The sequence below is a fragment of the Leptosomus discolor genome, chromosome Z (genome assembly GCF_034619465.1).
Source record: "Leptosomus discolor isolate bLepDis1 chromosome Z, bLepDis1.hap2, whole genome shotgun sequence".
NCBI lineage: Eukaryota > Metazoa > Chordata > Aves > Leptosomiformes > Leptosomidae > Leptosomus > Leptosomus discolor.
In genome coordinates, this window is record NC_141419.1 from 5,223,190 (window position 1) to 5,247,295 (window position 24,106).

General features: G+C 52.5%; 1 protein-coding gene across 5 annotated transcripts in view; it reads right to left on the reverse strand.

Annotated features, from left to right (window-relative positions):
* MACF1 (microtubule actin crosslinking factor 1) overlaps nucleotides 1-24,106 on the reverse strand; it is a 145,292-nt gene that overhangs the window by 72,069 nt on the left and 49,117 nt on the right. For 4 of the 5 annotated variants that reach the window (XM_086479559.1, XM_086479560.1, XM_086479557.1 and 1 more), the window contains 30 exons: nucleotides 23,852-23,964; nucleotides 23,653-23,759; nucleotides 23,073-23,192; nucleotides 22,872-22,967; nucleotides 22,502-22,629; nucleotides 22,291-22,384; nucleotides 21,354-21,508; nucleotides 20,938-21,214; nucleotides 20,357-20,485; nucleotides 20,000-20,077; nucleotides 19,703-19,864; nucleotides 18,984-19,088; nucleotides 18,276-18,371; nucleotides 17,829-17,954; nucleotides 15,432-15,584; nucleotides 14,801-14,955; nucleotides 14,257-14,383; nucleotides 13,638-13,821; nucleotides 12,903-13,072; nucleotides 12,445-12,623; nucleotides 12,098-12,236; nucleotides 11,415-11,608; nucleotides 11,076-11,238; nucleotides 10,678-10,761; nucleotides 10,462-10,569; nucleotides 9,734-9,832; nucleotides 9,405-9,557; nucleotides 9,213-9,301; nucleotides 8,621-8,756; nucleotides 253-5,505 (listed from right to left, as the gene is read on the reverse strand). In XM_086479559.1, the coding sequence (XP_086335685.1) occupies nucleotides 253-5,505; nucleotides 8,621-8,756; nucleotides 9,213-9,301; nucleotides 9,405-9,557; nucleotides 9,734-9,832; nucleotides 10,462-10,569; nucleotides 10,678-10,761; nucleotides 11,076-11,238; nucleotides 11,415-11,608; nucleotides 12,098-12,236; nucleotides 12,445-12,623; nucleotides 12,903-13,072; nucleotides 13,638-13,821; nucleotides 14,257-14,383; nucleotides 14,801-14,955; nucleotides 15,432-15,584; nucleotides 17,829-17,954; nucleotides 18,276-18,371; nucleotides 18,984-19,088; nucleotides 19,703-19,864; nucleotides 20,000-20,077; nucleotides 20,357-20,485; nucleotides 20,938-21,214; nucleotides 21,354-21,508; nucleotides 22,291-22,384; nucleotides 22,502-22,629; nucleotides 22,872-22,967; nucleotides 23,073-23,192; nucleotides 23,653-23,759; nucleotides 23,852-23,964 (9,172 nt within the window). The remainder of the gene's footprint in view (nucleotides 1-252; nucleotides 5,506-8,620; nucleotides 8,757-9,212; nucleotides 9,302-9,404; nucleotides 9,558-9,733; nucleotides 9,833-10,461; nucleotides 10,570-10,677; nucleotides 10,762-11,075; nucleotides 11,239-11,414; nucleotides 11,609-12,097; nucleotides 12,237-12,444; nucleotides 12,624-12,902; nucleotides 13,073-13,637; nucleotides 13,822-14,256; nucleotides 14,384-14,800; nucleotides 14,956-15,431; nucleotides 15,585-17,828; nucleotides 17,955-18,275; nucleotides 18,372-18,983; nucleotides 19,089-19,702; nucleotides 19,865-19,999; nucleotides 20,078-20,356; nucleotides 20,486-20,937; nucleotides 21,215-21,353; nucleotides 21,509-22,290; nucleotides 22,385-22,501; nucleotides 22,630-22,871; nucleotides 22,968-23,072; nucleotides 23,193-23,652; nucleotides 23,760-23,851; nucleotides 23,965-24,106) is intronic. The other variant, XM_086479561.1, reaches the window with a different exon arrangement.

Consider the following 24,106-nt stretch of genomic DNA (forward strand, 5'->3'; position numbering starts at 1 on the left):
CTTATTAGTCATTTATAAGTAATGCTCTAGCAAAAAAAAAAAGCCACAACTAAGCCTTGAGTGTTTTCAGTCATACATCACCGGGTCCTTTGCCAAATCCATTGCAGCTGATGCTGCAACATCAAGCTCAAACATCCACTCCTCTTGTTCTGGCTGTCCTCTGTGCTGAGGACCTCAGACAGATTTAACATCAAACCTACACAAATAGCTCATTAAAAAAAAATGTTGAAATAGCAAAAAGCATCAATTTACCTGGGCTGGTCTTGTGGATTCCCTCGAGGTTTCCAGCAGCTCCCCCTCCACTATCACAGGTAAGAGCAAGCCGCGATCACCAGGACCCGGCTGCCTGGTCCTCTCCTGGGGTGCTTCTCCTTGGGATTTTGGGGGAGCAGGGCCACCTCCTTGGCCTGTGCTGATCGCTGCTGTTTGCTCTTGCTGAGTCTCTTCTCCAAGCCCAAGGATTGCAGAGGTTTCCTGAACTTCTCTGGGTTCCTCTGTGATAATTAATTCATTGGGCAGTTTGTCTGCTGCAGGGGCTGCGATGGACACATCACTGGTGGTTTCGACCTTGGTGTCCTCCTGGGTCATCCTCTCCTCCAGGCTAAATGCCACCGAGGAATCGTGACCATTTCTGATCCCACCTTTCACCACCTCTCGAGCTTCCCCTTGTCCTGGGGGAACAGGGATCACCTGACCCTCTCTGAGGTTTTCTTTATCTTTCTCAGAAGTTGTTTTCTTTTCTTTTTCATCCCTGCTGCTCCCCCTGTGCTTGGCTGCATCTCTTGCCAACCCAGCAGTAATCTTGGTGGCAGTTTCATGTTTTGGTTCTGGTGTGCTTGAGACAAAGTCCTCCTCCTCCTCCTTCCCTGGAATTTTTTTGGAAATTGGAAAAGGAAGGGACTGCTTTTCTGCAGATTTCTCCCCCTGAGCGCTGACTCGTGGGATACTGGTCTGCTTTGCTTTCTTTTTCTTGCTTTTCTGTTTTCGGGTAGGTTTTAGCTCAGTTTCACTTGTTTTTTCCTGATCAGCTGCACCTTCTGCACCCAGTCTCAGGGTTTCTCCTTCAGTCTGTTCGACAGTTCTTTCACCTGCAAGCTCATCTCCTCCAGGCTTCATAGGGACGCCAATCTCAGGGGGTTCTCCAGACTCTGTAGGACCCACCTCTCCCTTCCCTCGACTCCCAGTAACAGATTCCCTTGGGGCTGCTGGTGTTACCCCATCCAGGCTGTCTGGTCGCTCTCCTTGCTCAGAAGCCACCGCTGCACCTTCTTCACCTGCCACAACTCCCTCTGCACTTACAAACCCTCTCCTCCTCTCCTCATCAACCTCCATGTCCAAGAAAGACTGCTCTTTCTCCAATCCCAGTCCCTCTGCTTTCTCTGTCCCTTGATCTACTACTTCGCTCCTCGATTCCTTCCCCCAAGCTACTCTCACCTGGGAGCTGCTTTTTGCAATTCCTTTTTCCATAGCCCTTACCATCACCATCTCTTCAGGGAGAGGTGCTGTACCTAATGCTGAGGGGTCTTCTGGAGTCAGTTCAACCTTTTGTTGGGGATGATGAGTTACACCAGCCTCTGAGGTTGCTTGAGGTTTTGATTTCCCTTCTGTCAGTGTCACTGGGGATCTCTTGGTGGTAGCGGCTGCACCTCCAGCTGCATCATAGCTCATGGCTTCAGATTCAGCTTTCTGCTCAGCACCATCAGACTTCTGGGCAGCACCAGGAGAGAGGAGGACACCTTCCTCTTTTGGAGATATTTTCTCCTGGAAAAGGTGGGATTTATCTGCTTTGCAGACCTCAGAACCGTCTTTGGGTATTTGTGCATCCTGAAGACTGGCAGCTAATTTTTGGCTGATCAGTTCTTTTTCAACGGCTTCCTTTAAAGTCAATCTTTTCCCACTGCTAGCATCAACAATTCCCCCAGTCCTCATCTGGTTGGTGGCGATGAGTTTGGCCATCTCCTCATCCAGCAGCCCTTGCTCCACAGCAGCCCTCAGGGAGAGCCTCTTGCTGACAGTACCCTCCACGACCCCACCACTGTCTGCCTGAGCCTGCAGCAACCGCAGAGTGGGCAGAGGGTCCACCTTCCCCAGCCTCACCGCCTCGGCACACGTGAGCTTGTTGCCCGTCACCTCATCCTTGACGTCTCTGAAGGGATGGACCTCCAGATACCTCTGGCCAGATTCAATGTCAATTTTACACTTCTTTATGAACTCCGAGTAGGGAACGATCATGCAGGACTCAGGATCTACGATTCCCTCTTTCATTTCTGAAGATGACAGGACATTCTCCATAACCTGCTCAGGCAGCAAGCCCTCCTTTACTGCTTGACAGAGTGCCAGTCTCCGGCCAGAGGCAGGATCAAAAATGCTTCCACTTCCAGCCTGGATTTCTTGCACTTCCCTCTGGAAGTCCAGACTAATGAGCCCTAACGATACCGCCTGGGGCAAGGGCAGTTTCTCCTTTGTAACCGGATGAACATAGTCCTGCAGGCAGATGCTTTCAGCTTTCGTGAGTTCGTTACATAAATCTTGATCGACCAAACCATGTTTCATCGCGTCGTTTACTGAAAGCCTCATTCCAGACACGTGATGAATGATTCCTCCATCAGCAATCTGCTTGGTCAAGAGCCGAAAAGCTTTTTCCTTTTTCAGGAGCCCTTTTTCAACAGACTGTGCAACAGTCAAAGGCTGCCTGGTTTTAGGATCCATAATTCCACTGGTCTCAGCCTGCAAGCTAATGAGTTTCTGTCTGGTCACCTCATCAGTGCCTTTCCCTTTGGAAGCCTTCTCCAGCTTGACCAGGTCTTTCTGACTTGTTGGCTCTATGAGGCCCAGATTTGAAGCCAAAGTGACCGATATTTTTTTGCCACGTTTCAAGTCAACAATCCCTCCAGTAACCACTTGCCCTTCCAAGATCCTCATTGCCGTTTCCTTGTCCAGAAGACCAACCGCAGCAGCATCCTTGATGGAGTAGACAAAGTTATTGCCTGGGTCAAGAACGCCACTTATCGCTTTGTCAGATGCAAGTACCTTCTGGAGAAGGTTCTCATCCATCAGACCTTCTTCAATGACATCCTCAGTGGTTAATGATTCACGTGTATGAGAGTCAAAGAAGCCACTGAACATCTTCATTTTCTCCATTAGTTTCACAGCTGTGTGGCTGGGTACCACTCCATGGGCTACCGCTTCATTTAGAAGAAGAGTCTTCCCTGTCTGCTCATGGATTATGCCACCACTTTGGAGCTGCGTCAACAGCATTTCCAAAGTGTCCTCTGCTTCCTGCTCCGCAGGGGCTGGCAGGGATGTTTCATCAACACTCTCATCATCTAATACTTCTTCCCCTTCTTCTTCTTGCACTTCCAATACACTCTCAATGTTTTCACTTTGCCTCTCCATTTGCTCTGCCTCTCCAGTTTTAGGGAGCACAATCTCCTCTCCTCCCAGCACACCATTCTCAATTGTTTCCTCATTTAGCAAATCAATCTCTCTAACATCTTGTCCCTTTAGCTCAGGTTCCTCTACACCCTGAGACCTCTCTGCCATGGTTTCCAGTGTCTCTCTACTTTCCGAAACATCCATCGATATGCAGATTTCACTTTTCACAACAACCGTTCCACTTTCCGATGCTCTCTTCTGATCTTCGACACTTTCCACTTCATCTGCTGCAGTAGGCTTGGACTCTTCTTCTGCCTCAGTCATCATTTCCTCTGTTTCTCTGAATCCACCACCAAGGTCACCAGGATGCCCTGTTATCGGTAATTTTACCTGATGTTTGTTCTTTTCTGTAGAAGTTACTTGCTCTCTTCCAAATTCAGCATCAGTTTCTTTCTTGATGGTAGCCTGTTTGGTATAAAACTGCTTTTGCTCTTCCACAAGCAGCATATCTTCTGCATCATCTAACAGGATGCCTTCAGGTCCCATCACCACCTCCCCATTCTCCAAAGCAGTTCTGGGTGGTAGGACCTTCTGGCTTTGTTCTTTTGAGGGAGCAAATTGAAACTCAAGCTGCTGCAAAGCCAAACCATTGCAAGGCTCGCTTCCAAGAGCGGCATTTGCCCTTGTCTCCTCAAAGCCTTCACTGCTTTCCAACATGTGCGCGCAGGATCCATTTTCTTGGGTTTGGATGAGGGCTTTAGTGAGATTGTTCAATTCTCCATCCACTAAGAGCAGCTTCTGGCCATCATGGATGTTGATGTAGCTGTGGGTCATCAAGTGGAACATCAGCCTTTCATCGTCACTCCTTAGCAAAGGGTCACTTTGCTCTTTGTGACCTGTGGGACTCCTTCCAGAAGAGCTCTGGCCATGCCTGCTTCTGCTTGGAGAGCCAGCGAGCTGCACGCTGGCCATGACATCAGGTATGACTGTTGATTTCAGCTTCTTCGCCACATCTCTCTCCAAGATGCCATGTTCAACTGCTTTCTTCCAGGACAACACCTCAGTGGTTTCTGGTATAAAGACAGCCTTAATGAGCTGCCTCTTGCTGAGAATCTTGTAAACCAGCTCGGTAGACAGGATTCCTTGCTCTAAAGCATCTGCAACTGGGACAATCTCCCCTGTCTCTGGCCACAGGAGCCCCATGAAGGACCACAGGGACTCCAGGACCACCAATGCAATTCTTGGTGCTACCAGCTCTTTCCTCACAGCTTCATCAATTGTCAGTCTCTCTCCCGTGATAGTATCGATGATGCCACCTGTCTGAAGTTGCCGGATAAGAAGTGTGCATGCCAAATCCTGGTCAATTAGATTATGTCTCACGGCCTCGTCCACAGTCAGCCTGTGCCCTGTCCTGGGGTCAACAATGCCACCAGCGAAGAGGTGGGCTTCCAGCAACCTGACCGTTACCTGCCTGTCTATCAGCCCTTCCTGGACTGCACGGAAGATGCTGACTTTTCTGCCCGATTTCAAGCTCACCATCCCACCTGCCAGCTGCTTGACTGGGAGCAGCCTCAGCCCGGTCTCTTGGTGGATGATGCATCGGTGCATGAGCTCGGGCAGACTGATTTTCTCAGCGGTGTTGGGGTCAATCAAATCCTTTCTACCCTCCAGGTGAGACAGAAGTCTGGAATAAAGCTGAGGGGTAAGGAGCCTTTCTTGCACTGCTGCCTCCATGCTGATTCTGCCCTGATGGACTTTAAAGCCCCCAGTGACGAGCTCAGCTTCAAGAATCTTTAGCCCAATGCTCTCACTGATCCTCCCCTCTTCTATCGCAGCAACGACAGGTAGGAGCTGCCTCCCTTCACATCCGACTTCTTCCACCTGGTGGAGAGCATCCTTCAGTTCCCGCAGCACCTGGAACGTCCTGAGATCAATGATGTTTCTTGCCAGACCTTTCTCCAAGGAGAGCTTCTCATTGGTTTCTGGAACAACTAAGTCAGATGTGATAACCTGGGCCTCCAAGAGGACAAGGCCAGTGTCCTGATCTATAAGACCTCTCTGCATGGCACCAAAGACAGGGAATATTTCTACCGTGCCAAGATCGATCACTCCTGCCACTGCTTCGCTGCCCTAGAACAGAAAGAGAAAGAAAAGAATTAAATCAAAATCAAGCATTTCCAGCACTCAGATTGCGTGAATTCCAGGGAGGTCTCAGGTTTCCAAAAAAAAGTTTAAAACCCCTAAACAGGCTAGAAAGGAGTCCCAAAGTGTTTGAAATGCAACTCCAAAGGCACCACAGCACGCAAATTGGTGCATTTGCTAGCTTGCACACTGCCAGCAAGTTTTAATGCTCATCTAGTCCATCACCCAGGGCAGCACTGAGATGCTTCCAACATCCACCAACAGTAACGCAGCAAAGCGGCAAGCAGCAAAACCCAGAAGTGCTCCTAATGCTCCACGGAGAAACAGAGGGAAGGAGACCAACAAGCACACCAAAGCCGCTCAACAACTCCAGTTTTAAAAAGTAAAGACAACACAAATCCCCCTGCGCACTCATAGAGGAGGAAAAAACCCAAAAATGTCCACTTCAGGGTATCTAGGAACCTCTCCCAGTGCAGCTTCCACGCTGATTCCTGCCATGCTTTAAATCCTGCAATTCCCCAAGCAGATCTCAAGTGCCAGGACGGCCGGGGAACACCACAGACCCCCATGCCACGGAGCAGATCCCCAGCCACACAGACTGGCCATGCATTAGTGCAGGAGCATGGCATGCAGGGCAGCTCCCTGAGCACGACACCGGCACCCGCTCTGCCCGGCTCCAGCACCTCAAAGTAGCCATGCTCTTCAGACGGGGCAAGGGGAGAAGTGTAAGAAGCTGGAGGTCCCAGCGTGGAAACAGTGACAGACTGGGAACAGACCATCTACTCTGGTGTTTCTGGAGGGGTTTTTCTCTTCTTGCTGGTATCCCCGCAGGGAAGGCAATAATTAAGATGATAAAGAGCAACAGCTCTTTGGACGTTTGGGTTTCTCCCGGTCCTGCTGCTTGGGTATAAGATGGGTGCAAGCACCAAAAGATTTTTATGGGGATGGGAGGAGGGAATCGGATCATGGAATTAATTCCTTTTGCATCCCCATCACCCTCTGATTATTTATTTTTTTTAATCAGTGAGTCTGTCAGCACAAGTGGCTGGGGGTGTTTGTAGCTGCAGCACAGCTGGGTTACGGCACAGCAGAGGGTGCAGCCTCCACCATGCTGGGCTGCAGCTCCCCCCACTGCCTTCTGCTGTGGAGACAGGGTGAACCTGCCGGAAAAACCTAAGCTCTCCACGATCATCGCCAGACTCTGGCATGCACGTTCGGAGATAAACAAGCCGTGGAAAGACAGAGAAGAGGAGAGGGGGGGGAAAAGAGAAAGATAAAAAAAGGAGATGGGAGGGAGGGAGGGGGGGGTAAAAGGCTTTTACTTACCCAGGTTGCAGGGTGTGCCTTGAGCAGTTAAAGACAGAGCCTTATGGAGCAGTTCAGCCGTATCACACACAGTGTAAAGCTTGGTGTTAGCGTCCAGCATGCGACTGTTTTGTTTGCAAAAAGAACCCCACACACAGGTCGTCCTCTTTCACTTTGTGTGTTTTGTTTGTTTAAATCCCGGAGGGTTAGTTAAACTTGTAAGCAAGGATGTCAGTTAATCTTAAAAACAGTTGACATGAAACACAAACTGTACAGGGACACATCATGCTCAATTTAGCGCGTTCTGCTTTGCATTTTTGTCTTTTATAACTTCTCTCTGACAGTTGGATGTTTCCAGCAAGCAAATGTTAAGAGTTCCTCATGCTCCCTCTACAGTGAAGCAACTGCACCACACAAGAGCCGCAGGGATTGTCTCGCAGACGGGGACTGGCGGTGAAGTCCCACTGCCACCTCTCGTTTTGTTTCCTGGGCTTCATCGAGAGCGTGAGTGAAAACTGTTCTAGCCTGAGCCCCAAAGCACGTTCATGCTGCACAGAAACAGCCCAGCAAGCCCTGAAGAAGGCTTTTGCTCAGAAGTAATTTTCCTGCCCAGGAGGGAGGAAAAAGGAAAGGAAAAAGCAACCTTTCCACAGCCAGGCTGCTCTCAGCTGCTCCCCTGGCAGCAGCAGCAGACGCATCAAAGCCGTGATGGCTTAGCAGCGACTAACGAGTCAGTTTGCCCACTGTAAGCTTTCTGCTGCCAGTACGAGGGCTAAAGGGCTCGCAATAGAAAGCGTTTACTGCATTGAGACACCTGAAGTGTGCTATAAAGTCCAATTTAGGGAGAAACACTATGTGTTTAGGTGAAAGCTGGACAGGCAGATTTGAAACAAGCAGCCCCGTCACCCTCTTCCCATGAGGGGCTCGAACAGGGCTTCACTCACGGACTCAACAGCCAAAACCTGCGTCATGCATCCAGATCGGAGCAGGCCGTTGCTTCAGAGTACAGGGAGCCAGCAAGCAAACACACAAATATATCCATCGACACATGTATATACACTTATAGAACACGTACACGTATATCTGTGAGTGACCGAAGACAGCGCATAACAGAGGCAATAAGGATGCGCTTTCAGCCCTCCCTACCCCGCAAAACAAGGATGGGGACTGACGGGAGCGCTGGTGGAGGTGAACAGGGAATGGGTCCAGCTACAGGTCGTGAAGGTCTCCCAGGTCAGCTGAAGGCCTGGACGATGCAGCTGCCTTCCAGTGGGGAGAGCAACTTCATTCAGCCACAGCTGAGACAAACCTCTGGCCAGACCCCGAGATATACAAGACCGCACAGGCGAACGCCCTTCTGAACCCACCTTCTTGAGTCTCCTGCATGCAGGCAGCCTGTGAAACGGAGCCCTCTGCAGTTAAAGCACTGAGAGGGCATTCCTCAGAGGACACAGATTTGCTAAGGGGACCGTTTCCAGGCCAGAGGTCCATCTACATCCTTGCCCACCAAGCGTGAACAAGCCAACCCTTGTGCACAGGGCAGAGCTCTGTTGAAAACCATTGCAAAAGACAACTCTGCCATTGACCTGGAAGGCTCCTGCTTGGCCTCCATGGACCACCCCAGCCTGGATGCTTTGGGTGACACATGGACAGAAGAGAAGGGAGGGCAACCATGTGCAAGGAAGAAAGACAACGGGCTGCGAGTGGCTGGTGGCCATGAGACACGCAACCAAGCAAAACCTTTTTTGCAGCCTGAGGAGTGTCCTCTGGCTGCAAAGCCTGAGCTGGGAACCAGTACCTTGTGCTCTGTCTCCTGAGCCAGCTGGCTCTGGAGCTGCTGGAGCTGCTCTGTGGAGTCATTGCAGAGCACCTGGTAGGTCTGCTTGAGAGCACCGATCTGAGCAGAAATCTGTTCCTTCTCTGGATGGGAAAGCCTGCAAAGGGGAAGGGGAAATGTCTTATGGAAACTGCACAAACCAACTCCCAGCTCTGCAGAATTAACATGTTCCTCTGGTGAAGGAAAAGGCTAAACCCACCACGAGCCCCCTCTTCCTACCGCCCTACTCTTTGCCTGGCTCAGCTAAAACCAGCAAGGGTAACTGTGCTCAGCAAAGGCTGACCTGCATTGCAACGATCAGATCCCCAAATACACAGGGCTGGATCACTACTAAAGGGGATCAATATCATCCCAACAGCAGAAATGGGTTCATATTTCATAGCTTTTGTTGCAGATGAGAAAGACGACAACTGTCATGTCCAGCTCATCACTGCTTTTAACGATATTCGGGCACTGGACCCCAGGGACCCCAGCCCACCAGCACCAGCTCTAAGGTATCTCTCATCTCCCCCCACTGCTCTCCCTGCCTGTCCCCTCCTTGGGTCACACTCACTTGTGGCTGTGTTTTGCCAGGAAGATTTGTGAAGTTTTGATGGCCTCAGAGACCTGCTCCTTCTTCGCAGCCAGCTCTTCGTTCAGGGCCTGTCGAGGGGGGAAAAGAAAAAGAAAAAAGAAAGAAGCTTAATTCCGATGTGGAAAAAGAGCAGAAGTTAAACAAACCGTCTGACAGTTGCCCCTGCTTTACCTGCTGCTCCGAGATGGATTTCTCAATGTCGCCCAGCTCTCTGCTCCCAGCAGCTGTCGTCCTGCCTTGCACGCTCTCCTTCAAGCCCAGGGCCCAGCCCAGGAGTTCCTTCACCTTGTCCACATGCTCCTGCTTCTCCTCCTCCACTACTTTCTGTGAACAGAGGAGGGAGGAAGATAATCACGTCAAAGGGGTCCCAGATTTCCGCAGGCGGAGAGGCTCTCAGGAGCAGCGCCCGAGATGTAACCTCACCACAGAGCAGCATCCTTGGGGGTGCTGGGAAATGAGCCTCCGCATTGCGAGTAGAGTTCAGTTCCGCACACCCTTACCTCCTCCTCCTCCAGCCGCCGGAGAGCATCGCTGATGTACTTGACGTGCTGCGTGGTTAATGTCACCAGAGCTGTATAGCGAGTCCGCAAATCCATGAACTGCAAAGGGAGAGAGGGGGAAATGGGGCGCATCGGTCACAACCAGCGGATCCAGAGCAACGTACTTTACAGTACATGACACGGATGCACCACCTCTCATTTGGGGAGCCCCCCAGGCACCTCGCAGACCCAGTACAGCATCAATGAAATGCAGCAAGTCTGATGGGGAGGGTTGTGGCCACACACGGCATGCTGCACAACACTGGAGCGAAGGGGAGACTCCGGTCACGGACATTGGGGCGGATGCTCAACTCTTACAAGAGGGCTACCGGGATCTTTAATATCCACACAGAGCAGACAGGACCTTGGGTCCCTAAAGGTCTCATCCCAAAGATCCACACACAGTAATGCTGCATGGTGCTCTGGTTATTTACCTCGCAAGGCTGAAGGGCTGAGACGACCCTGCTGGATTTGACCCAGGGGTTCCCAGGAGTCTAGGTATTTCATACCTGGTGCTTAGAGCACTAAGCCATCCTCTCTGGCTATTGGAAAAAACAGCGAGGGTGGAAACTTTATTTATACAAGAGAGTTCAGCAGAAAGGAGCTCATTTCACAGAGGCTGCTCGGCGTCGAAGAACCCCCTGCACAATTTCTCCCTCACGAGATCGGCCGGGCGGCCGTGCTCCTACCTCCTGCGTGATGGCGTCCGAGGACGAGAGCATGCGCCGGCGCTTCATGGGAGACTTCTGCTGCGACTCGACAAACGCCCTGTACGTCATGAGCTGCAACTCGTAGTCCTGCAAACGCAGCCAGGGTGGAGAGACATGGAGCACGGGAGATGCAAAACCGTGCTGAGGCCGTTTCTGCCCAGTCGGCCTCCTCTAGGGGCAGGAGGGGACCCGTACCTTGACAGCAGCAGAGTATTGCTGGGAGAATTTCTGACACTGGTCCAGTTTGGCTTGATTTTTCTCAATTTCTGCAGCCAAAGCCTTCATTAAAATTCAAAGCAAAAAAAAGGGTTGTCAGGACAGCTGCTGTGGGTGGTGAGCTGAATTTCAGTCCCCATCTCTTCCATTTTGGGTAAAGTCTTCATCCTCTTCCATTTGTTATGCAAGGCCTCATCTCCACCACAAGATAGGCAGAGTTTCTCCATTTCCCAGACACTCAGCTCAGGCCTGCAGCCTCTTCCCCACTGCGTTTCATATTTTCAAGCTCACACATGAAAAGATTTTAGTAAAAGAAAAGATGTGACACGATCACTGCAGCAACCGCGCTATCAAGACATCACAAGGTCCTGTCTTACCGTTTGCTGGCTCAGCTGCTCTGACAGCACCCGGCTGTCTTCTGCCTGCCCAGGTTTCATCAGCTCTTGCTGGACCGTGATCTCCTCGATCCACTGGATTAGGGCACTGTGGCACTGCCGGTAGTCACTCAGCACCTCCTGGATGCTCTCCAGCTCTGCATGGCTGAGAGAAGAACCAAGACAAATAAGAGGGTGGTGAAATGCCACCGTAGGCGATAGGGATATCCCAGCCACCAGCGGGAATCCCATCTGGAAAAATATCCCTGCTAAAAAGCCTGACCCAAGCTCTGAGCTGAAACATGAAAGTAAATCTGTGGAAGGAGGCCGGAGGTTTCTCACCGGGTCTCAATCTGGGAGCAGACGCGCTGCCAGCGATCCCACAGCTGGCCTCCCTTCTCCTGATAGCGCTCGAGGTCGATGCTGCGCTCTTGTCTCAGCCGGTACAGCTGCTCTCCCACCGCCTTCGCCTTTGCCATCTCCTCCTCCAACGTGGAGAAGACGGAGCTCTTGTCCTTCACCTCCCCGAGCCATTGCTGCAAAACCAGCAAGAGACAGCACCGGTTCAACGGCATGGAAAGCAAAAGGCACATTAAGTCAGAGATGTCCTCCCGCCCGGAGCTGACAAGCCTCAGAAGGGGTTTATCTTCCCACTCTCCTTAACCTGTGAAGAACTGGCTGATTATAGGAGGTGGAAAATGGAGGGGACCATGCTCCCAGCTTGGAGCAAGTGAGAGCAGTTCAGCCCCTGTCCTGCAGCAACAGGACATGTAGCTGTGAAGCTGCTCACAAGTGCCAGCATGTGCCCTACAAGAGAGAGAGCACAAGCCACAGCAGCTCCTTTACCTTTACAAAGCAATAAGGGATCACCTAAGCAGCACAAAATCCTCCCTAACTGTTATATTGAGGCAAGAAAAACGGTATACAGCACAAATCCAGCAGAGAAAGGGAAAGACCCTGCTTGAGAAACACCAAAGCATTGGCCGGTTTCTGCCTGCCCACCCTGGGAAGCGAACAGCACCCACCTGTAACGCAGTTCTGTGAGACTGAATAGCTGCCAGGTCAGCGGGGACTGCCTCCTCTTGGCTCAGCTTAACCTCATACCCTTTGACCAGAGATTCTGCTCCTTGGGTGTTACGAATAATAACATCAACCGTCTTCAACCTGGAAAATTAAAGAGAGGCAGCACAATGACATCCAAAATTTGGCAGAGATCCTCTTGATCACAAGGCTGTTTGCACCATATGCCACGGAGGGATGGAGCTCAGTTACAGCCCAGTGCGAGGTGTGTCAGAGAGGCAGAAGAAAGGTCTTGAGCAGAATTGGGCAGATTCAAAAAGGTATTTGGGAACAGAGGCACATCCTGACTCACTTGTCCAGGTAGATGGAAGACAGCCCACACATCTGGTCCATCTTGTTCACCACCAAGTCAAGTTCAGAACGCAACTGGGGTGTGCTGGACCCCGCGGGGGCCTTGTTGAGGAAGCTGTAGCATCTCTCAGAAACAAACCGCAGGTCTGATTGCAGCCGCTGCAGCTCCTCCTGCATGCGCTATGGGAGGAGAGGAAAGAAGGTGAAAGGAGAGCCCAAGCAGGCAAGGAAAAAGCAAGATTGCCCCTGGCAAAGGAGATAGTATGAAATGAAGCAGGGAGCCCACCTGGTGAGGTTTCCTGATATCTTCTGTGTAGCAAGATCCCCTTGAACCCCACGCAGTCAAGCACTCGCCACCCACATGTTCACCCCAGAGAAGCTAAAGCTATTTTTGGCACATGCTAAAGACCAGCAGCCAGCACCTCCCTCCCCTCCACATCTCACAGCAGCAGGACTGACCTCCTGCTCCGCAACACGGATGGTGTTTTCCTGGATAGTGTCACCATCTGCTCGGGCGCTGCTCGGGGACTGGATTCGGCTCACTAGCCTCTGCTCACACTCCTCCAGGCGCAGACGGATATTCTTGAGCTCGGAGAGATACGTCCTGGCAACGGTCTCATCCTTGTCTTCTGCAAGTCACAGACAAACCAAAACAGCAGCTCAAACAACCCTGGCCAGTATCTGCCTCGAATGGGACCTGCTGGGAGCCCCAGAGCTGAGTGTGGCATCGTGCTGACACTGGGGTCTCTGCTCAGACGCAAAACAAGTTAATCAAATCATCTCATTCAAACGCAGCTGAGAATGAGTCCAGACACAGGGCACCGGCGTCCTCAGTCTTAGTGGGACTCACAGTGCTGCTGTGTCACATGTGTCACTGCCACCTGTATTTTCTTAAAGGCCAAATGTGGGAAGAACTCCTTGCTCAGAATGCATCCTAATGACTAAACCCATCTCCAACAGTATTAGTGTAAGAGGACTCCAGCAGTTCAGCTGAAGCTGCAAAGCCAAGCCCTCTCTGCAGGAACATCGCTGGAGAAAGGCCGAACACTTGAATGGATGGAGAAATAAGGAGAGCAGCTGCTCACACCATCAACTAGCTAGCTCAGAAAAAAAAGAAAATGAAGCCATCCCATAAATCCTTTGTTTATGAGTCCCTACAGCTCCTGGTTAATCCATTAGCCCTTTGAAGCTCACCGTTCTCCATGGACTCCAGCAGCTGCCGGATGTGTTCCTTGGAAGACTCCACTTCCTCCTCCAGGCGCAGCCGGTCCGACACCGAGAAGAGCTCCGAGTCCCGGCTGTCCTGCAGGAAGTCCTCATAGTGCGCCTGGAGGCTCTTCATGGCTTGCTGGCACTCCCCTTGCGCTAAGGATCTGAGCTGCGAGTGGAAAAGCCGCACATCTAACCACCGGGAACAACTTCCTACACATCACCTGAAGCCACCCTGCCCCAGCTTAATCACCTTTGCTTGCCAAGTGAGTATTTTCTCTTTAGAGGAGAAAACGCAAACTCCTTCACATCAGCCTCATGCCTCCCCCTAGCCTTGCTCGCTCCCTAACGAAACGTTAAGTCCACAATCTCTTGTGCTTATTACAGTTCAGCAGCAAACTGCTGATGCTCTTTTTCTTGGGAAAAACTGCAATCATTTTGCACAGAAGCCCCAAGCTCAGGTTTTCCCACTGTTCAAGGTGCAAATAACCTTGACTTCCTCAACCCTGCAGTCTCTGGTCTTCCCTTCCTCCTCAGCCACTTGAAGAAGCCAGGACAGTGAGCAACACAGCCCCAGAACTGGGCAAAAAAGTTCCTACCGTACCTTTTCCATGCTGAAGCTTTGCACCAGGGCTATGTCCTTCCGCAGGTAGTTCCAGGAGATGAGGCTCTTTGTGTTCATGTGGAGCTGGTGCCAGAGAGCCATCACTTTCTGGTACAACTGTTCTACCCTGCAAGGGGAAGGAGCAGGTCCATCAGCCCCGGATCTCCCCAGCACGCTCAGCCCTGACCCTGTTAAACCACCAGCCATCGCTGCCAGCCAGCAGCCCACCAAGCCAGCGCTCCCAGCCTCGCAGCCTGCAGCAGGTGATGCTCCTGCTGTTCAGTGCCAGAGATCCCTGGAGGGATCCCTCCTCCCAAATCATCGTTTTCTCTTTTGCAAGCTACTAGAGCAGTTGCTGCGATGGTGTGTGCAGCTGTATAACTGTGAGGCATTCCTTCCCTCACCCCAAATCAGCTGTGCCACCCACTCCTGCTCCTCTCCCATTCCCACTCCAGATCTGTCCCCTCCCATGCCACCAACACCCTCCCCATCTCCTTGCCATTGCACCTCTGGGACTCCCCTGCAGCAGAGCCCACCAAGTTACCTGTTGGCCATCTCGATGGCCTCTTTGTTGGGTGGGGGGATCAGGAAGCAGACAGAGGGCACCATGGCCTCGTTCCCCGTGGGGCTGATCACCTTCCACTTGGTCCTCTGGGAATTGTCCTCCAGCACACACTCGTCGTTCCTGCAGATGGTGATCTGCGGCGGCACCAACACCACCCAGCCCATCAGACACCAGCAGTGGCGCTGTGCACGCCTGCCCTTGCTGCCAGCTTCCCTCCTGAGGGCAAGCCAGCTTCCATAAATATATATATTTTAATCAAGCAGAAGCCTGGTACAGTGCCAAGCAATGCAACATGCTCATGTCTGGAGAGGAAGGGACACGGAAGTTCAACAGAGTTGGCTACCACCCACATGCTTATTTGGCTGAGGCTGATGAAGCCCATCCTCTTTGGGGAAAAGGAGTTTAGCTCCTGCCCAGAATAAATGTGAGACATGGAAATCTGCTCTAGGAAAAACAGCCGTGCTATTTCCCTCCTTCTGTCTTCCCACTCCGTTCTTGCTTTCCATTGACAGACACCATGGAGCTCATCCTAAACCATCATGGGTGTTGCTCCCCTGCCTCATCCCTGCCTCCTCTTACCCAGGTATGCCGACACCCTTCCAGCCCTCACCTCGATCTGCCGATAGTCACAAACAGCCTTGATGGGGATCGTGCCCTTCACAAGGTGCTCCGGGTTCCTGGGCCGGAGCTGAACGATGGTTTTGGACCGTCCCACCAGGCTGGCGACGGAGCTCTTTGACTGAATGAGCTGCTCCTTCTCATCCTGGCAGAAAAAGGATGAAGGACAGGTTGCTCAAGGCAGGGGAAAGGAGGTCTCTCCCAGGCATCTCGGCACCCCCCACCCCAACACTGGCCTGCAAGACCTGCGCTGGGATCTCAAGGGCTGAACAAACACATCAGGAGGATCCTGTTGCCCTAACGGGATGGGAAGAAGGGTCAGGAGATGGGATGGAAGGGAGAACAGACTTCAAGTCAGGGTGGGACCTCTCTACTACTACTCCCACTACCCTGCAAAGCTGCATGCATGCCTCTGGCTCTTCTGCTGCTAGGACAAGAAAATATTTTCTTTCAAAAGGGGAAAAAAAAAAAAAAGAGAACACAGCATACACCACAATTAAAGTCCCACGAGGTGTAATGGGCCAAGAGCAGAACAAGCTCCAGCCCAAAGCTGGGGATGTTTTGTTGTCTGGAGGAGAGACCACAGAAGCATGCTCCCTTTTCTAAAGCAAAGGATGAAGGCATGTTTAAACCAATGGCTGGAATGGGGATACGATGAATTATGCGGATAAAACATCTCAGGAGAAGGGGCTAGTGGTGGAGTGATCACACAGGTCTTTCTGGTTAGAAATGTGCCAGTTGGAGGAAGGTGCTACGTAATTGATTCCCACAAGTCCCTGCTGGGTTTGATGATGGGACAACCCGGGGGACTGGTGGCAAAGCTGGAACAGCCTCTGGCACCGATGGAGACGTGGGCGGATCACGACACCAGCAGCTCGTTGATTAGTGGCAGCTCAGCCCATTCTGGCTGGAAAAGTTTAAAAAGGATCCCAGAAAAATGTTCTCCCTCATGCTTGGTACTCTCGGGGTTGGTTAGTGTGCTAACAACAGTGGAGGATAATTTAATGGTAAAAAACAAAACAAAAAAAAAAAGAAAAAAAAAAAAAAAGAAAAGAATAAATGATTAAATAAACTACCTGTGCCTGTCCCAGGGAGCATGATTGGAAGAAATACAACTTTAACTTATTAGGTAAGAAAGAGTAATATAGCTGAGCTCAGGGCAGCTGCCCCAGTCCTGAGATCATGGCCACTCTCCATCTGCCCAGACAAGCCTCTCCCACCCCAGATGGTGCCTGCCACACTCCTGGTGTTGCAGGGCTCACCAATAGGGACCCCAGGAGCCAGGCTGGCTGCTCTGTGTCCTGGTAGTGCTGGAGGAGAGACCAGGACAACCCCGAGACCATGACAGAGATAGGATGAGAGCCCCCAGGCCTCCAGGAGAGAAGACCGTGAGCCCTAGCCCAGCTGATGCACCCATCATGAACACCCAGTAACGGCATCTCGGCTTCACTGGGGACACGCTGGAGATCAATGGTGTGCACTAAGAGCAAAGCCAAAGCAGCCACCTGCCTCCACACTCTCACAAACGTCACCTCCTGGCACTTCGGTTAACCCACAGCCCAAATCCTCCCCCGTCCCTGGTTTCAAACACTGTCTGATGCTTTGCTCCTTGTGTTTTGTTTTTAGATTGTTTTTTTTTCAGGCCAATTCAGACAAGAAGATCACAGAATTGCCCGTCATCTGCTCTCTGCCACGCCACAGCTAAGCCAGGCCATGTGTTTGGAGATCAGTGCTGCCGAGCCCCCCTCCCCACACACGGCCAGGCTGCCCTGGCTCTCCCCCCACCACCACAGTGCAATGGATTAACACGGGATTTGGTCTGGATAAAGAGCAGGCGTTTCTCCGCATCCCACCGCGCTCCTAGCGAGCTCCAGCTCAAAAGCAGAAAACAGGAGCATCCTGCGGGCTCTGCGCGACACCCCTGTCAGCAGAACACGACCAGCTCCAGGCAGACCAGGATGGCAGGACGGGCACCGATGGGGAAGGACCAGCTCACACATCAAGCTGTGGGTTTGCACAGACAGCACACACCACCTGCTCTTCACCCCGAGGATACAGAAAAATGCTGGATGGTGCCTTTAACCAAAAGTGACCCATCGGCTGCTCTAACGACCGAGATCTGGCTGCCATCAGAGTGTGACAGCTGGGGTCACACACAGCCTGCACCCCACGGCCACCACGCACAAACACATGCAGCAGCTCCAACGAAAAGCAGAACATTGGCAGAGATGGGGGAGCAAACCACACTACATGAAACTGCGTCATTGCAGGAATAAAATAAGCCCAGTTTTCCCTGGGAAGCAAGAGGTGCCCCAAGAAATGCTGCTGGACCAGAGCAAGAAGGCCACCCATCGCCCGCCCAGGGTGGCGGGGGTGTCGGAGAACCCACCATGGAGTCCTGCAGCAGGTCCTCCAGCCGCGTCAGGCTCGTGTTATGGTCACAAGAATACTTCCTTTTGATGGAGTCCTGCAGGTTGCGCAGGTAGGTCTCTGACTCCCGGGCGTCACTGAAGAACTGCAAAGGCAAAGAGGGTCACAGAAACCTGCCCAAGTTCACCGAGCAGTCAGCAGCACGCTGCAGGCAAGGGACCACCCCAACATCTCAAGTAGCAGCGAGCATCCCACGTGGATGGCTAGAACTACGTGGAAGTCGATCCCTTTTGCCCTAGTGAGTCATCCCCAGAGAATAGCTAAGGAGAAAGAGATGATTCAGGAGAAAGCAGCCCCCATGAGCACCACAAATCCCTCCCTTCCCTCTTCCCCTGAAGGAAGCAGCAGCTTACGAAGCTCAAGCAGCGGGATGACCAGGGAAATTTTGACTGCCCCTCCCAAGTACCTGGAAATAGGCAGCGTTCTCCTTCACGTGCTGTTCCACGCACAGGCAGAGCTGCTTAATCCACTGCCACTGAGTCTGTACAGCAGCACTGTAGGCCTGAGAAACACACACACACCCCAAACTGCGATGAATAATGAGCATTTACCAGCCAGGAGGGTCACAGGAAGGGCACAGCTACAGCCAGCGGGATGTACATAAAAAGGCAAGATCTGGCTGCAACCAGAAGGGTTTGGACACGGGCACAAAGAGCAGGAGACAGCAGACCCTGGACCAGCGATGCCGGGGGCTGCAGCAGGCACAGGTTTGCTTTCTCCCACCTCAGAAACACCAAGGAGAAACATGTCCCTGCAGCCCTTTGCTTTACCACCCCAGTTTTCCTGCAAGCCTGGATAACTCCAAGGGAGCTAAGGCCATTCCCTGCACCACTGCACTGCAGGAAAGGCTCATGCTCTGTGCAAGCATATCCGTCCCTTACTTTTGAGGTGGGCATTATTTGGGAACAGCCTCAAACTTCCCATCGCACTCCCCAAAATAAAACAGCTCTATCGCTGCACTGAAGTTTTTCTGCCACCACAAAACATTATCACAGCCCTGGCTGCCCATAAGGGTACTGTGGGGTGGGAGAGCAAGTTTCCCAATCCCGGGCGAGAAGATTTGCTGCCAGCTCTTTCTCAGGGCTCCTCCCGGCTCCCCCATGTGCCTGCTCACCTCTACAGTTTGCTTGGCCGGGTGGTTCTCCAGGGACAGGAGCTCGGCCGTGTCTTGGAGGGAGCGGAAGATGTCCTGCTTCTCTTCCAGTTCCGTCGTCAGCTCCTGAACGAAGGACACAAGCAAAGTCCAAATCCCGGCTACGGGGAGCAGCCTCATGCAGACCACGTGCACAACTAACACAACACGGAGCGCAGGAGCGCTGCAGTAAATACCAGTGGATCTCAGGGAAACCAGCACGGCTTACGGGAGCACCACAGCCAGTTCCCATCAGGATGCCTCCTGTGCACCAAACACTCAGAGCAGATGTAACACAGATACTGGAAATCTGCCTGGGGACCTCTTCAGTTCCAGACAGTGCAATTGTGGAAAGACAGCAATTTATTATACTGCTTTAAAGAGGAACCAATTTTCCTCTTTCGCTCAGACTTCCCGCCCGCCCCCCCACTAGTTAAAGATGCCTTTAGTTCCAAATAGTGCTAAAAAGACGCCTTTTCAATTGAAACTCAATTGAACACACTTTTTTTTGCACTTTCTTGTCTAGGGAGAGCTCTTTCATCAGCTGCAATCACAAGCTACAAGCTCAGAGCTCAGTGACTTGGAAGGGAGCATCCAACCTCTGGGGACTTCAAGTCTGAAGGTCCCACAGCAGATCAAAAGCAGCAGCAGCACCACCAAGAGAGCACCCATCCCACCAGCCCTGCCCTGGGGTCACTCACCGAGAAGTAGTTTTTCTTGGCTGCAATGTTAGGGTTGCTGTCGCTCCAGTCGTAGGCCAGTTCCTCCTCCTCCTTCTCATTCAGCCAAATCAGCTCAGCAGTGGCCCGAGACACAAATCCATGCAAGCTCTGGAGGTGTCTCAGCCGGAAGCTCGAGGTTTCCTGAACAGAGCGAAGTGTGATTCCTCTTCCCTGCTCTGAAGGCAAGTGGTTTTTTCCCCCCTTCCCCAGTAGCAAAGCAGAGATGGACCCTACACCCCCTGGGCAGTGCTAGAAGCCCACTCAAAGCCCACTCACCATCAGCTTGCAGTACTGCGTCTCCAGCTTGCCGAGCGTCTCCGTGTAGCTAGCGCGGAAATTCTGAGACATTTTACCCTGAAGGATGAAAAATGCTCCAGTTACCCCACACAGAACAGCATCACTCGAAAGCACATCGCCGAACCTTTCTCCCCAGCTTTGTGGGAGCAAGAGGAGGCACAGAGGACAGCTCAGGGCAGCAGCCTCTTGCACCAGCCCAGCATCAATTCAGAAGCTCTGTCCTTAAAAAACACCTCTGCCCCAGACACCTTTACCCACAAAAGCCAATCCCAACGCCCTCACCTTCTCACACACATCGTGCCACGGCACTGTGTCACCCAGCCCGTGCCACCATACCTCGTACATCCTGGCCTCCTTTACGCTGGAGCCCAGGTCCTCCACGCTGGTGTGGACGTGCCGCTGAGTCTCCAGCTGGGTTTCCACACTCGGCAAGTCGGTCCCCCACTCTGCCCGCTCCAGTCTCATCTGAAACAGGCCAAGGGGTCCAACTCAACAAACCTCATCTGCAGGAGCTTATCTCAAAAGGACACGAGGGCAAGGAAACCTCCTGGGTCACTCAAGAGGAAACAAACACCACACCAGTCCTGGTAGAAGGTCCTAAGCCAGTGCTCCAGCACTGAATGATATCTGGGACAGCCTACACAACCTTCACACCCACATAAGACCAAAGGACCGACTGCATCATCACGGATTTGCTTCCAGCTTTGAAAGGATCTTCTGATGACCACTCACCAGCAGGATCACAAGAGAGAAAACCCAACTCAAGACAAAAGTGTGGTGTTCTCCAGAAACTTTGAATCATCAAAGCAATTATTCACAGGTAAAGGCAGGAAAAAGCCCAGACCAGCTTCCTACCTTCCCACACCAGTGTGAGCAGAGGCAGGCCACAGAATTTGGCCCAGAGAGCCAGCACTCACCTGCATTTCCTCCACCCAGGCCAGCAGCTCATACACAAACCGGAGACTGCCTTCATCTTCAGAAGAGGAGATGGCCACCAGCTCTGTCCTGGTCATGGGCTTGCGGAACCAGGAGGCAGAGGAGGTGTGCAGCCCTTTGGTCAGGGACTCGCCCTTCAAGTGCGTTGTGCTCAGCGTGGAAGGGGGCACCAGCTCCAGGGTGGAGAAGTGGCCTTTCCTGTACAGGTTAGTGCATTCCAGCCTCAGCGTCACCAGCTCATCTTGCAGCCGCATGATCCTGGAGGAGCAAGCCAGGCACGGGTGAGAAGATGCACGCACACTCCCTTCTTCCCCACAACAGAGCAGAGGAGCCCCGTGCATCGCCCTCTGACCGCATTTCTCCATCCACAGGTCATGTCAGGCATGGCCCCTCTCACCTGAACACCAGCTCCTCCAGCTGGTAGTAATTCTCATCCCGAAGGATCTGTACATCCACCTGTAGCTGGCGGATGAGCCCCTCACACTCCTGCAGATACACGACCACGTCGGATTCGTACTGCACCGGCTGGCCCGACTCCAGGTGAGCAGCATCCTGCACCGAGAGAGGGGAGACTGAGGGCTGGGTCCCCTCAGCCCAGGCACGTGGGCAGAGAGAACACGATAGCAGCCCAGCGTCAACTTTAAGATGGAAAAGATCTTTTGATCCACAAGTTTGACTTGAGCAGAAGACCATGAATTCACCCCTCACACCACACCCAGGACATCCCCTTTAGGAATGCTCCTGCAGACGAACTGAAAGCTTCCAGTGACAGACGGGCTCCTGCAGTTAGTCCCAAGGATAATCACTTGAATGTGCATCTCATTTCTTGCTTGGGTTTAACCATTTTTAGCTCCCAACCCTTACATCTCTTTTTCCCGGAACAAAACTCCCCGTCTCAAAATCTGTTCCCTACCCAGGTAGCTACAGTCTGCAACTGAGTCCTTTTTGCCAGTCTTTTAGACAAATAAAACAGATTTTGGGGGTTTTAAGCCTCATTTATACAACAAGCTTTCCCAGAACTGCAGTTGTTCTCCAAGCCAGCACCTCTGCAGACGTCCAACCTCACTAACTGCATCCCCAGAGGCAGCCTGCTGCACAACAAGGCTGTTCCCCTGCCCCCCTGTCCCCAAGGTCCTCATGCCATAGATCAACAGGTATCCACCACCGCCCCCATAGCCCGTCTGGGGAAGGCTCAACGTCAGAAGAGGAAGGAAAGCTGTTCGGGGAACCCACCACACCCTGCAGAATAGATGGGCATAAAAGAAGAGGCAGGAAAACTAACTAACTAACTAACTAACTAAATTAGGAGGGGGAAAACAACACCCCCCACTCACAGCTTGCAGCGTGTTCTTCGCGAGAGTGAGTTTTTCTTCACAGCTCAGAGCACCATTCTGGATTTTGTTAGCAATTTGTAGCAGCAATTCCAGTCTGCGATGACAGAGGGAAAGAGAATGAGAGCGAGGTTTTGGGATGTCCCTCCAGCCAGGGGAGCAGGGGACGTCCCCCCCCCCAGGGGACTCCGCCTGCCTTGGGCAGAGCACCGACCTCTCCACCGCCGGCCGCAGGAGCTTCTCGCGCTCCAGCATCTCTATGATGAGCTTGCCCCACTCCTCCTCCACGTCGTTGGGGTGGTACCCCTGGGGCAACTTGATGCGTCCAAATTCAATCCATACCTGGGAAAAACATCCACAGAATGGCATTTCCTACCTCCTCCTCGAGCTGGCTAGAGAGAAATTACAGCAAGGAAAGTGGGGCTACGAGGCAACAGCTCTGCCTCCGCTCCTGCACACCATTTACCCTGAGGGTTATTTCCACTTTTCCATTCCAAAATAAACCCGAACTGAGCACACTTTAGTCTTGCTAAAAGCACAACACTCCCACCTACAAGCCTCCGGGTAGCCACGATGGTATTTACCTCTAACAGTTTGTAGAGCTCCTCTATCCTTCCTTTTTCCTGCTCTTTTGCTGGGATTTCAGTTTCTTTGAAGTGTATGTACTGGTTATAAAGTGCCTGGGATGAGAAAGGCTCATCAGAAACCACCCCGAGGAATGCCACCACCCAGCTCTCAGTGCTGAGCACATGGGACATGGTGGATGGACATTGTCCAGGACCTACCTTTAGCTCTACAGGGTTCTGGGGGAAGGATTTATCTGACATGAGTATCGTGTGCTGCTTGATCCACGAGATGAGGGACTCCACACGGCTCTGGTACTCCAGCCACCTTGAATCCACCTCCTGCAAGGACGAGAGTGCCGTTGCAGAGCACTGCCAGCGGGTAGGTCTCCATGGGGGAGAGGCAGAGCCTGGCCCTGCTGAGCAGAGCACGGAGGGAACCGAGGTACCGCGGTCACTGCTATGAGGCAGATCATCTGCCTGTGCCTCCCTGCTGTGATACCATCCCAGATAGAGGAAGGAGAAGGAGGAGGATCCTCCTTGCAAGCTGCTCCCTGGGAGCCAGCTCAGCTTTCCTGTGAGCTCAAAACCCATGGCAGAACCTGCAGAACGCCACGGCACTACAGGCACGCTGGCAGTTCACAGGGCAGACACTCTAATGGGGAAGCTCCTTCCTCCTCCCAAGCCTCTTCCACCCATCGGCCATCTGCTTCGGGAGACCAGGAACCTCCAAATCCTTCCCACAACCACCAGCTGCCTCCCAAATCACTGTCCCAGCCTCCCAACCCGCAGCGATGCTTACGATAGCGCTGATCCCTTCTCCTCCCTCGGGGACTTTGGGAAAGGCATCGTAGATTGAAGACACATAAGTTATCACAGATTTCTCATCCGGAGAGGGGACATCCACGTCTGACAAGGCAGAAGCAGAAACACGGTGAGGGATGGGAGCAAGCAGAGAGGTTGGCATCTCCCCGAGCCAGCTGCCTGTCCCGGCTGCCCACCTTCAGCATCCAGCAGCCGCGTGACCCCCAGCCGCTCAGCGATCTCGAAGGCCTGCTCCAGGTTCTCCCGGTTACTCTGGATCTGCACCCTCTCCATGTCCACCAGATCTGGCCTGCGAGACACGCACCAGAGTCATGACGCTGGCCAACAGCGCAAAGTGCCCAGGGCAGAGCATCCCAGACGGGCGCTGCTGCCTCAGGCGGCTCCCGAGGGCTCATCTGAACCCCCATCCCAGGCTGGCGGCTCTCCAAGGG